This window comes from Miniopterus schreibersii (genome assembly GCF_964146895.1).
Source record: "Miniopterus schreibersii genome assembly, chromosome: 1".
Taxonomy (NCBI): Eukaryota; Metazoa; Chordata; class Mammalia; order Chiroptera; family Miniopteridae; genus Miniopterus; species Miniopterus schreibersii.
Genome location: NC_138101.1, coordinates 183,236,786 through 183,251,181, shown reverse-complemented (window position 1 = coordinate 183,251,181; position 14,396 = coordinate 183,236,786). Strand labels below are relative to the sequence as shown.

The 14,396-nt window shown below is 38.9% G+C and overlaps 1 protein-coding gene across 3 annotated transcripts in view; it reads right to left on the bottom strand.

The window, feature by feature from the left end:
• GPATCH2L (G-patch domain containing 2 like) overlaps positions 1 to 14,396 on the bottom strand; it is a gene marked incomplete at its 3' end in the record, with an annotated part of 50,317 nt that overhangs the window by 12,741 nt on the left and 23,180 nt on the right. For 2 of the 3 annotated variants that reach the window (XM_081117359.1, XM_081117361.1), the window contains exons 6-8: positions 12,727 to 12,794; positions 11,677 to 11,731; positions 9,606 to 9,691 (exon numbers count right to left, since the gene is read on the bottom strand). In XM_081117359.1, coding sequence (XP_080973485.1) covers positions 9,606 to 9,691; positions 11,677 to 11,731; positions 12,727 to 12,794 — 209 coding nt within the window. Of the gene's footprint in view, positions 1 to 9,605; positions 9,692 to 11,676; positions 11,732 to 11,785; positions 11,826 to 12,726; positions 12,795 to 14,396 lie in introns of all 3 variants that reach the window. The other variant, XM_081117360.1, reaches the window with a different exon arrangement.

The window sequence follows — 14,396 nt, the reverse complement described above, 5'->3', positions numbered from 1 at the left end:
ATTTGACCGAAATCATAAGAATTTTTTTAGAATTCAAAGAACACCAAAATAGGCAAAGATTTACACTATAAAGCCTGTGGTTTGGCAAAGTCTGTACAAATCACCTTTTATTGATCACTCTCTTCCGGATGGAAAAAAGAATCAACTTTAAGTATTCCATGAATAGTTAATTCCAATGTGAAATGTAAATATAAGTGCACAAAAAAGGGGAAACAATTCATTTTTCATACCTTACACAAGTCCTGGGAATAAGCCTAAACCAGCATGCTGACAATAATATTAAGAAAGACAGATGACAGAATGTCAAAAGTAGACAGCCTTTAGTCTAAAAGCAGAGGTGTCATTCCTTTTGAAGCCAGACACAGGCAGAAAAGAAACTGACGCTACAAAATTTTGTTTCTCCTCAAAACAGAGAAATGTACAGAGCAGAGTTTCCATCTTTTCTACAAACAAGGTACTTAAGTACATTTAGGCCCAAACTCAAACTATCCAGGCACTTTGTTCTAATTCAATCCTGCTTCTCCTAAAGTACTTCAGAAAGAGAAATTAGTCAAACAAAGGGTAACAGTCTATATTCATGCTCTTCCTTCTTTACCTGACTTCATTAAAGGACTCTCCAAAACTTCTCAGGTTAAGTGCTAACACCATTTCTTCAAACTAGACTCTCTTATTAGACATCAGGACAGTGGCAACCTTTGAGCTGCGGGGTGTAGGGAAGAGGGGTCAGTGACTAGGAGCTTCTGGGGTTCTCTCTGGTAATGTTCTGTTTCTGGATGCTGAAAATTCATCAAGTATATATTTCCTTGTAAACTCCTCTACATGTACATTGTCCTTCAATTAATTTAAAAACACTGCTTCTTCAAGATCAATGTTTATAAAATGCTGAGTTTTAGGAAACAGATGCAAAATGAAAAGCCTAAGAAAAGTACTCAAAAGGACTTTAAGATATTCTCAGAGTATCAACTTGGGCTCATCTGAATAAATACTGCCTTTTATTTACACACCATCTTGATTTTCACAGCATTGCACGTTTGATATATGTCAGTAAGATGGTTAAGGGCACCTATTCTATCACTCCTTTACGAACCTAGTCAGTATCATTTATCTCACACTTTTCAAGGAATACACATTTTGGAGTAAAAAGATGAAGCCAGTTATGTACCAATGTTTAAATTTTTAACCATTTTAAATAGAAATACAGTACTTTAAAAAAATGTTTATTCTAGTTAAAATGAAAATAAGTATTACTTACTGCTATGCATGTAAGTTATTAGACTGCACTCTATTCTGCAATGTCCTTAGGGGGCCACTGTGAATGCAAAGGCTCAGGTGGTCCTTACGATGTCCTGTCCCTCTGGGCCATGTTTCTTGGATCCCCACTCTTCCCTGCTCAGTGATGGCATGGGCTTCGGGGTTAACTGTCCCTACATTAAATGCCCCCAACTGCTAAGCTTCCAGCCTGTTACTTCTCTCTGCAGTAAATGTTCTACTTCTACCACCTCATTCCCACTTCTAATGGTTACCTTGAACATTCTAAATCCTTCATATTTTGTATATTTTCTCTGGTTATAACTTAGGAAAGAAATGAAGGCTTTCCAAGGAAACCAGGTAACGAAACTTTTTAAGTCAATAACCTTATTTTGTTGTAAAAGTATGTATTTTGTGTGGACTATTTCCTTCCTACTCAGCAGGTTTTCTACTTCTTCCATTGCTCATCAAGTTGTTAGTAAGCACTGGGATACAGTGGTGAGCCAGTTTTTTCCCTAATGGACCTGTAGCCCAGTCCCAATTCCAGCTGCACAGCTTTTCTATTACAGAATCTGAGTCACAGAGAAACTGAGGCAGGGATAAAGAAAAGTCTTGTTCATTCCTAAAGCTCAATTTAACGTCTATTCCTTCTTAAAACATTTCTCTTAAGATCATTTCCAGGTTGGAGGGCTATTTCATAAGAAATAGAATAAAATCACACCTTGGGGCTGTCTGTCTGTCTGTCTGTCTCTCTCTGTCCCTTCCTAGTTAAGATCTGGGGAGGGAGGAAAGGAAACAAAGTGTTATAGAAGGACAGTAAGACACTGTCCTTGCATTTGGTTTTAAGTGAACACTAGTAATGGTAGAGTTTACAGCTTGGGAAAATCTATTCTCCCTTTGAGGGCTCTGTCTGCTTGGGAAAAACCTTAGCAGACAAATAAGGAAGAGAACCCAGACCAGCCTGGGAAAAGCAAGGAGGAAGCCGGGTGCTTGGAGCAAGAGGAGTTTAAGAAAACAGGACTGGAACCCACCATGCTGCAGAGCACATTCAGAACAGAGGATAGCCCTGTTCAGGAGTAATGAATAATCTGTGTGGGGCCGGAACCTGAGCATGGGGCAGCCAACTACTGGACCCTCAGCTTCCTATTCAAGAGGTAGTTCCAATTCCTCATTTATCTCAAAATAACTGCACATCAGTCAATTGCAGACATGAAGTATTTAACCACCTTGGCTTCTTTTCTTTTTAATGTGTTATTTCTTTAATTTGTGTTATTTTACTCTGACAATATCATTGTCTGCTCACAAGGCATAAACTGAAAAGGACACTGAACAAGTGAGGTATCACCAAGGACAGGAAAAGAGAGTCTGAGCTTCCGCTTCTCAACAAACAGAGCCCCTCACTATAGACAGAAAAGGTAGAAGACTTAACTAGATTTTTTAAAAACTCTTTCAAGAGCAGTGTACAGTTGTTTTTGTGTTGTAGCTATGTACTATATGTGGGAGGAGGGGACCTTTCAATTATGTAGGGGGCAAAAAAAGCTAAGTTTAAGTTAAGCTAAAATCTCTACAAAGTTATTAAAACTTCCTTCTCAATTAAAGTGGCAAACGTTTATCAGAAAGATGTAGGGGCCTTTACAAAATACACATCCCCCGCCATAATGGGGTGGGAGAGGGATCAGTAACATGATTATTTTGAAATTTCTCCTCGAGTAACAATGATGAGCTTCTACCTACTGTGAAAACTGAGTTAAAAAATATACCAAATTCCAGAAGCTAAGTAAGCTAGTCAATAAAAGAGATCTAAATATTTAACTTGAAGATTAACAGAATGATTAAAATGAATATAAATTTAGACGAAAATATCGTTCCCCAGTATATAAGCAATTAACCTACAGAAAAGACAGGCTAGGCTTGTTCTGTTTCATCTGATGGGGGCTCAGTCTTCCTTGGCACTACCTGTCACAGCACGGGAGCCAGGTCAGTACTTCCCCTCAATGCGTCACATTCAGCAGCATTTGCCAAAAAGAATTTATGGGGGAAATGCACATTAAAAGCAACAGATACAGTCTTTAAAAATTCTTCAGGAAAAGTAAGTGTGAAGGTGAATGCTGAGGATGAACAATTAAATGAAAGAGTATTCTGTATATCTATGCATAAACACAGCATTTCTATTTTATTTTTTACTGCAGGTAACCAAAAGATCAGGTGAATTGTTAAAACTGCAGTGTTACTTAGGAAACTGGGCAGATCACTATGTCCCTGGGGCAGGAATGTACTTTTAGGGGGAAAAAATTACTTTGAGAAAAACATGCATGTTTAATAGAGCCAATGCTGGCAAAAAATAACTGAAGTGGCTGCTTTAGATTTAGAACAAAGATGTTTAGAATCACTCCTAAGGAGAGATAACAGTCTTTGTCTGCCAACGGCAAGCTAATTTAAGGAATAGTTCACCTTCAAAAATCACTGATTTTTAAAACCCAATGGAAAGTTCATTATTTTTGCATAAAATAAAATTTATTGTGACAAGGTATGTATTTACTCTTCCTTAAGCACCTACAAATCAGTAACATCAAGAAAAAATTACTGATATTTCTAAGGACCAAAGTTCATATATATCATATATTCCAATTATTCTCTTTAATTACTAATCTATTCACCTCAATTATTTTTAACAAAAATGTATGAAGGCCTACTCTATGTAAAGCACTATGCTGGGTATGGAGAGGGTATACACAAGATGACTGAGCCCAAGGTCCTTCCACAGGGAGCTCACAACATAGTGAGGGAGGCCGATGCATAAAGAACTAACAGAAACAGACACTGCGATGTAATTAAGGAACAAGCACAGTGCCAAGGTAAAATGAGGGCAAACAGAATTAAACTAGGGAAGAAGAGATACCCCCTTCCTCACATGTGTTTTATCTTCAGGGTTAACTGGCATTTATTAAACACCCAGTAGGGGAACTATTTTCACAGACTTGCGCATAGAAAAGGATCCAGGCCTCTGACACTAGAAGTAGCTAGGGAGAGAAAACCACTTCACAATTACAGACACCGTGGAGGTTTATCCAAAAGGAAGAGATCCTGGCAATTCCACTAGTGTTTTCACTCAAAATGAACCCTCAGTGAGCGGTATGTGACAAACTGCTCACGAACACCTGAAAACTCTGTAATCTACTTCCCTTGGCTGGGCCAGGGATGACACATCCAGAAGCTGTTTCATGCCACCCACAGGAGCAGAACAGCTTCACATCAGCTGGAAAGTTGGGTACATTACAATGGCAAAACAGAGAGAGAAAATGCTTTCATCACTCCACTTAAGCAGCAAGATGCCAGCTGGCTGAGAGCTGCAATAAATGAGACCCTCCAACAGAGGACAAAAGATTCAAGAACTGTGTACTATATAATGGAAAGTTCCGGTAGAACTGGCAGCCTTCAGGACAGTATTACAGCAGAACCACTTCCTCACATATGGCCGAAACTAAGGCACTAAAGAGGTGAGCATGAGCTGCTGGGCATCACAGCATCCCCAGCAGACTGAGAACTAACAAAAGGTTCTTTCCCCCAAGCCCTGAGGTAAAACCTCAGGCTGTTTACTAAGGCTCCAAAGGTCAAAATTAACAGCTCGAATTGAGTCTTCTTCTTGCTCTTTGAAACTCCTTGTCAAGTGGCACAGCCAGCTGGGCACACAACTCTGATATGCAGATCTCTACGTTTGTGAACAGATAAAATGAATTCCAATGAGCACAGCCTATCATATTTCAAATCTCTAACAAGCAGGACAGTCTCCCTTTTTTACCCACTGTCCAACTGCCTCCTCTTATAGCCCATTTGAGGCCATTTAAGCACCTCAAGAATCTGTACTACATCTCATTAGCAAACAGCTATGGAAGCCAACTCAAAGTTTGTAAAACTACATTATCCTAAGGACAGGTAGGGTAGTAACTATATAACAAAGCTAATAATATTAACCATCAGTATGTGAAATATTCAAATAAAAATATTTTGTATTTGAATACAAATACAAATATTCTGACCACCACTAGCCCAATAAATACTGATATTTCTATTTTAAAGATAAGGAAATTGAGGTACGGGGAGGTTAAGTCATTTGCCCAGGTAAAACCAAGATTCTTACCTGGGTCTAGCATCCACTAATATGAGATTAAGAACGTCACAAGAAAAAATAAATGGAAATGGTAATACATTACCAAATCGCTACCCAAAAAGAAGAAAGGTCAGGGAAGTTGGAGAAAACTCAAAGCTGCCATGAGACATTCAAAAACTACAACTGGTGACCTGTGCATCATACAGAGAGATGTAGCAATTGATAAGTTCTAGTTATGGTTTCCTAAGGCAATAATGGTAAGAAAAGCTATCCTGGATAATCAATAAATCTCTCATTTGGGGAAAAGCTGCCTACAGCACTAGCTCCTTATTACCATTCTTGACAGCAATTCTACAGCCTCTACCAGAACACCAATCACACCATCTGCTGTTTATGCAGCAGCAATTCTTAACACCAAGTATACTATTTTAATAGCAGCATCCCAATATTAGCAACCAAAACCACCAAACCAAAACAGCTGGTTTAAGAATTTCATCCATGCACCCTGCCAACTATCCAACCATCCATACACCCACCCAGCAACTCCTCCCATTTGTTAATCACTACATGCAGGACACTGAGGTAAACCCTAACTAACACTCTATTCTCACCTACACAGTTCTCCAAAGCTAAGAGAAGTCCAGTGTTCTACCTCCCACAAAAAATCATGCTCACAGTATCAAAGTACAGAGCTCACGCCAATTATGAAATGAGTTTTCCTGTTAAGCAAATTACAAAGCACCAATCATAAAACCATATGCATTTAGGGCAGTAGTTCTTAACCCTGGCTGCATATTAGAGTTACCTGGGGCTTTAAAATAATGCCAGTGCCTGGGCCTCATCCCAGACCAATTAATCATAATCATGGGAAGTGGGACCCTGCATGGATATATTTTTTAAAGCTCCTCAGGTGATTCCAAAGTGCAGCCAGGGTTGAAAACCACCAACTTAAGTACTTCTAGAGTGGTATTTTTGAAAACCTCTTAACCCACAAATCTATTAGGTGGCACAATCACCACAAAGACTCCCTCTCCCATCCACTGCACGTGCCATCTGGGCTATATTAAAATGAAGCATCAATAAAACGACCTCTTAAACTCACGATCCTATTATTTCTTTGTTTATACCAATGAAATACTAAACAAGAAAGTGCCTTAAGGTCACTCATGGCCCCAGCAGCACCCAGGCCTCACAGTGATAACCAGAGCTGTATAATGCTGTAGCAGTGACGAGGTGGTTAAGGGGTCCTCACTCTCATGCAGTTGAGTGTGGGGGACTGTGGGACTGGCCACATCCAGGCAGGAAGCAGCCTCAGCTCAATAACCAACAGACAGGAGGAAACCTTCACAGTTCAGGCATGATTATCAAACTCTTTGTGCTCTTAAAGGAGAGTAATTATAGGCATGTGAAAAAAGAAAAGCGCTCCCCGAGGAACTCTTCCTCACATGCTTCCCAAGAGGCACCAGGGCCATTAAAAATTCCATGATGAAGAGGAAAAACAGCCTGGGAACAGCCAGGAGGCAATACAGCAAATTAATACACCAGCCCTCCTCGGGGAAAGCTGTGATAAAACAGGAAACACTTCTCTCTTTGCAAAATAAAATTATACCACTAATGATAACATAGTCACCACACACACACAAATCGTTCTAATGATGGGTGTGAAATTCCCAGTGCTGCCCAGATGCTTTGAAAGAAATTTCTCCTACTACAGATAAAATGGAACGAGAAAAAGATAAAATTTCCATTCGAAACAGTTTTTGATACAGTCATTCACCTGCCTCTTCCCTGCCACCACCAATCTTTAACATTCCCCGTCCTAGGTGCCAGGCTTTGTTAAATTGTCCACTCTTCATAATCCACCTTCCAGTTCTGATTCCAACCTCATCCATCAGCCACACTGAAACTAGACTGCTTCTTCTCTACTGACCCCGTGCCGGGCAGGGATCCCACTATTTCAAAGGAATGAGAGGGAGCCCTGGGGGCTGTGTTTCATCATCCACATTTTCTAAACACTGCATAGAGGTCACTTGTGCTGACCATCCCCACAGATCAGTAGTCACCAAACTTTATTGAGTGTGCACCCTCATGAGTAAAAAATTTGAACGAACGCTCCATATATATGTAATACACGCAACACAAAAAAATATGTGCTGCTAGACTAATATATGAACAATTTAAAACAAAAAATTTAATAAGAAAATAAATGTAAATTTAAAAATTTTTCTTCCCCTTTCCCAAAGAATCGCATATGTGCAACCCACTTTGTACCCACCCTAGAAATGATGTGTAGAAGGACAAGCTATGAGCTATAATTGTCCATTCTCTAGCTTTGCTTTTAGCAATGGTCTAAAGCAATAAGCAATATTTCCCTAGAGCTGAGTGTACCAGAAGCATAGTCCACACTTCCTTATGTTTCCAAGTCCAGCCATAAGCACTGCCAGCAAGAAAATGAAAATAATGATGTGAATAATAAGATATACAATGAAACAAGAAGTTGACACCCACTCCAGGCTTTAAAGGCAAAAGGAAACCAGACAAAAGCATGGATACTGAGCAAAGCACAACTCTAGGTAGAGAGGTAAAGGAGGGAAGGCTAATAATTCACTTTCAGCATCTGACATGATACCGTGCTACTTACAGTCTTCCCAAAGAATATATATGGCCTTTACTTTATTTGGTATTAAGACAAAAAGTCTGAGGACTGCTTTCCTGTGGACTGAAATCCTGTGTCTTCCAAGACAGCTTGAACACCACCTCCTCTAAGAAAACCTCCCTGGGTCTCTAAGCTAGAAGACCCTCCTCTGTGCTTCATGTCATTCTGGTGCAAACCTTTATGCACTTATCACTCCGTATTGTTAACTGGCGATTTCCACGCCTGACTTCCCCATGAGAATGGGAGCTCCTTAAGGTAGTACCTAAACAAAGACCCTTCCACATAGTAGGGAGCCAGCAAATGTTGAATGAGTGAATGAATGATGAATAAATTGCAATCTACTGAAGAGAAGGCCTTACAGTAGTTTATCATCATCCCACAATTTCCCACTTTCCTAGTAACACCATTTGTGATGGTCTCTCTTTTCAAAAGACTTTCCCACTTATATACTATTTCTCCTAGGTCTGGCAGCATTTATGGTACAGAGTTTATTGTTATAGCCCACAGTGGAAATTCTAATTGTATCCACGAAAGAATATCTTTGTGCACTCTGTGCCCCAAATCCTATGAACATATCCATTTAAGAACATATTAGTAAGAAAAAAAATCAGAACCTTGGAAAGAAATTCTTTGTGCTACTAGAATAACAAAAGTCCTTTGGTTCAGCCTATTAACTGCTCTTTCATGCACAATAGTCCTGCTAGGAGATGCTACAATAAAAACCATATTTACTTTGCATGTCACCTAACTTAAGAGAATTTATATTGAGAGGCGCTAAACTCATTCTCCTATGTGGGCTCAGGATTCATTCTGACAAATGTATACTAAATGCCTAGTAAGTGCCAGACACTGCATTAGATGCTGGGGATGTACCAGTGAACAAGACAAGGCCCCCACACTTTGAAGCTTATATTCTAGTGAGGGGGTTGGGAGGGAGGAGGAGCCCAGTAAACAAAGTCATTATGACTGTGTTAAAGCTCTAAAAAAAAAAGAGACAATAAGTGGAAAGTGGTAGAGATGGTCCCTTTAAATAGGATGGTCTGAGAGGAACTCCCTGAGGAGAAAGCCCAAGTTGAAAAGAGAAGGAGCCAATCCTGGGAATACTCTAAGACGGTAGTCCAGGCACAGAGAGCACGTGTGAAGCTTCAGAGGCAGGAAAGGGCTGCTATTTTTGAAGAACAAAATGGAGCTCCCTGGTGCAGCTGGATCCCTCCCCCAGTGAGGAGAAAGAAGTTTATGAAAGGGATTTGGACATACAGGCAGAAATCAGATTATGCAGTATTTTGCAGGCCATGGCAAGGACCATTAATAATGTTCTCGGAAGACAGGGCTTGTAGCAGAAGAAATATGAAATATGAGTTAGAAGACTTAGGTCAAAGTTGAAACTTAAATCACATACTAGTCACATGACCACATGAAAGCTACAGCACTACTCTGCCTCAGTTTCTACATCTGTAAAACATCCATTGACCTCAAAAGGTTGTTGGAAAGATCAAATTGGATACTACACACAAACATACTTTATAATTTAAAAAGTGTTATAAAAAGGAAAATGATACCATATGGGAGAAAAAGCCACTAGAAGACAATTACCTGGCAGAGCAGTGTGCTGGCGAACACCTTCGGTGAGAAGCATCAGCAAGAACATCCAGAGAGTAAAGGGGAGAAAGGGGATTAAACTGCAAAAATAAATAAGAATATTTTAGTAAGGCTTATGTGAAACAGACCTGATCATAATGGGTAACCTGCTATTTGATTACTTTTTCCCTTTGACCGTTCAACTCCTTTGCTGTCCCACAGACACCACTCAGGAAGGTTGCACACATCCAGTACTATACCCTAACATACCTCATCTACCACACCTCAACAAGAAGACTATTCTTTTTCAAAAACTTCTTATAAACAGTAATTACTTAAATGGCAGATGACAGTACTGTGGACCCTTAAATAAACACGGGGTTTATTTAACCCGCAACACAGTCGCATATCCATGTACAACTTTTGACTTCCCAAAAACTTAACTACTAATAGCCTACTGTTGACCGGAAGCCTTGCTGATAATATAAACAGTCAACTGACACATATTGTGTATGTTACATGTATTATATACTGTATTCCTACAAGAAAGCTAGGAAAAAGGAAATGTTACTAAGAAAATCATAAATGAGAGAAAATACATTTCAGTATTTATTTTTTAAAAAATCTGTAAGTGGACCTGCACAGTTGAAACCCATGTTGTTCAAGGGTCAACTGTACTTTGCAACTGACATAACCAGAACTTATGCCTACTGATTATCGCCCCTTGGACCTAAGAAGACTAGCATGAAATTACCTTTTCACTTCCTTATCCTGGAAATGTTTCCAGGGAATAACTGGTTAGCACATACCAGCAGCATAGAATAGTGAAAACAGAACTACATTAAGAAGTAGAATAACTATGTTTAGTTCCAGTCTACCACTGAGTTGCCATATATTACAAACCACATAATCTCTTTGAGCTTTACTATCCTCACCTGTGAAATGGATGTATCTCTGTCTTACCTATTTTACAGATTATGAGAACTGAATGAAACATTGCTTTCAGTTTATAAAATAATTTCAGTTTCTCATCTATAAAACATCTCAGTAATATATAAAGTAATTACACGGACCTCAAAAAGTGGTTGCGAGGATCAAATGGGATACTATACATAAAAGTACCTCATTTTATGTTTGCTAACTTTCTTTAGACTTTTTCAACAATAAATAAACCTCCCCTAAAATTTCAGAACTAAATATATTTTAAGACTAAAAGAACTCCAAATGGTCATTTCAAAAGAACTTAGAAGAATACAAACTACGGAATTGTTGTCTGTGTCAGTGGTTCCAGTCGCAGTTCTATGAGCTCTATGACTTTGGACAAATAGCTTAAACCTCATCTGTAAATAACACATCTGGACAAGGTGATCCCCAAAGGTCCCCTCTACCTTTAGGTCCTCTGATGCAAACCCGACGAGTACTCTAGCTTGGAGTTCCCCAAGCGGCGGTTTCTCATATGCTACCTTAATGACTTTCCCCTTATCTGCTCACCACCTGCACTAGTTACTTAATATTTTTATATCAAATTATTACTCAGCCTTGTCCTTACTCTATTTCTATGAAATGAGTTTGATATAATGATTACATCTATTTTATAACTAATCACCAAGATAAAGCAACCTCTCTCCCCTCCAAAATCAAAAGCTTCCAATATAAAGGAACAATAGCCACTGTCAGTAATTTTTAAATGATGACCCCTACAAAGGACTAGGTGTGCCAAGGGCTCCCTCATGGGGTAGCTAGGGACAAGACTAAGAGGGCAAGGCTCTAAGCCCTTGACCCCACTTCACCCAAAGCAGCTCTACCTCCTTCTGTCTCATACACGTAGGCTTCAATGGTATACTTCTCAGCACAAGATTCTGCTGCTGAACTAAACCATAAGCAGATGAGGTTCATTATGATTTCTTACTGCCAAGTTCAAAACTAATATAAGAACAGGGTTCCTAATGAATATGTGTTATAGGTAATAAACTAAAGATCACTGAACCCAACAAGGGGAATTAGCTACAGTTCTTATCAGTGAATATCTATTTTGGGGAAGAGTCCTCCAGGAAAATGAGAACAGCATAGGGAACAGGAACCTTACCTCATGTGCACAAGCAGAAATGTGAGGAAAATCAGAAGCCAACACTTTATTCTTTCTAAAGAAAAGGAAATCAAGTGATAAAATAAAGATGATGAAGGAAAGACCTTACCTGATTTCGTTCCCTTTTCCCAGCTGACGGTAACCAGACACTAAAGAGAAAGAGAGAATAACAGTAAAGGAAACAATAAAAGAATTGATAAGAAAATTATAGAGAGGAGGAGAAGACAAAAGGATGTTGTCATAATGAAGTGAAGACAAAGAAAGAAATGGGAAAAGATGGACTTGGAGAAGAAAAGAGATGCTAATGTGGCTGAACTTTCTTGCAGAAAATAACTCTTCGAAGGAAAAAGCCTTGTAATGGAATGTAAAAGACTAGACACTCTACAAATAAGCCCCAGATTATGCTGTGACATCAATGCTCTCTCTGCTGTGCAGTGACAACAGGATCCCCAATTCAACAAAGGCATAAACTACACTCAATCTTGCCTATGTTGTAAATTAAAAATTCACCCAGGTTGGATAGGTATAGGATCATAACTGGGTACTGACCACGACGTGTTCAGGAGACATCAAAGAACCAATCATGTTAGGGGACCAGGCTGTACAAGAAGGGGAGGAATGTTTCCCAGAGCTACACATGGGCTTTTTAGCTGTACTCATCACAGGAGTTAGGACAAAAAGATATTTCTCTATATAGAGCTCTAAAAAAAAGGAAGGGAATCTAAGCGAATGTAGAGGCAATCACCCATTTTGAACAAAAAAAATTTTGACAGAAAAATGAGTTTAAAATGTAACATCTTTACTGGAGGCTACTTTCAAAATGCAGCACCTATAGATATAAAAAGCAAAGAAATAAGAACTAGTCTAGAAAGGAAAAAATAGTCACCCATAGATTTAGAGTATTAGCAATGTTGACTGCTATAAAGTACAAATCTTTACGATCGCCTCTTTCAGCTCGAAAGTTGGATTTCTAGATTCCTTTATAAAACTTTCCTCTGCTTCCTTCTCCAAGGAACAGACTAGATTAGACAGCAAATATAAAGCACTTACTCTTTCTGCCGAGAGTCACTAATGATGTGGCCTATCCTCTCAGTACCCAAAGTGCTTATACTGGTCTCCTGAAAAGACAATAAAGACAAGAGTGTCATCTAACCACAGAAACAAATATATAAAGCACAACCTGTCATCAAGTTCACACTTTCCCATAACTACGCCTGCGACTTCAAAGGCACATGTCAAATGTCAATCTTAATATCTAACAGCAACTATATTTCTTTTTATGGAAATCTAACTTAGAAGTATTTCATGTTGCCCTGGCTGGTGTGGTTCAGTTGGTTGGAACATCATCCCAGGCACCAAAGGGTTGTGGTTCGATTCCCGGTCAGGGCACATACCTAGGTTGTGGGTTTGACCCCCCAGTCAGGGCACATGTAGGAGGCATGTTTCTCTCTCCCATTGATGTGTCTCTCCCTTCCCCTCTCTCTAAAATCAATTTAAAAAAATTTTTAAGTATCTCATGTTACCCTAGACTTACTTTTCTCTAGTGTTTCAAAAAAAGTCATTATAAACATTGTTTACTATATATATAATCTTATTAAAGTAATACCTCCTGAAATTATTAAAGTATATAGAAATAAAAACACTTTTTTAAAAAATCCAACAGCAGCTAATTTTTAACAGGCCAGCAGCACATCAAGCTCCCTAGAGTCATACAATTATAGTCCAACAGCCTTCATAATGGGACATTTACAGAGTCCTCACTGGTAACACCTAAATACCTACTGAGTAGATGTATACACCGCAAAGGAATTTTGCAACTTACAAAAACTGTCACCTGTATTTTGTCTGTCAAATGTCATCTCTTAAAGTAATAATAGAAGTTTGTATAAATTGGTTCTTAAATTTGGGGTTCTCAAGATTGCAATATGAAATCTTACCATAACACCACAAGTAATTCAGAAACTAATCATCTCCAAAAAACTGGAAAATGGCAGAAGGCACTCACCCTTCATTTAACATGAGCATATTTACAAAGAATATCTATCACAGTGCCCAGGGAAGCATACCAACAATATATGAATAAGAGTTATGCACATACGAGCAAGTGCTAAGATGAGAGAGCATAAGTCACAGGGCATGAATGTCAAGAATGTCAAGCTTGTTACTAAAACACATTTGTTTCTGGGCAAATATTATTATCTGTATTCATCTATGTGTATAATTAGCTTAAATATTAGGATACACATTTTAGCAGAACTGGCTAGAGAAAAATTAATTTGAGGTCAGATTCTGGGCAGGAGTGGAGCTAGATGGAAAGGTTTCATATACTGTATTGTTCATATTCGTCATCCCTACACCTATGCCTTCTGGTCACAGACACAGCTGTGGTAGCGGGGCCAAGGGAAAAGATGGATGAAAAATGAGCTATTTGTTACAGCAAAAAAATTATTAACTTAAAGTGCCGTAATGTTTAAATTTACAGTTTATTACTGTGTAAATTACAAGCAGTACTTTGCGTAATTAGCAGCTCGCTGGCAGGGAGCTGTGAATGAAACTCATTATTTATGATTACAATTTAGAAAAAAAGAAGAGGGATGGGGGAGGGGGGAAAAGGGGGCAGAACAGTGACCTCTGCTAGAAATGACAAATATCCCTTTAAGGTGATGAAGATGAATTAAACAAGTAAATATTATTCTATTCATTTGCAATCCTTAGAGATG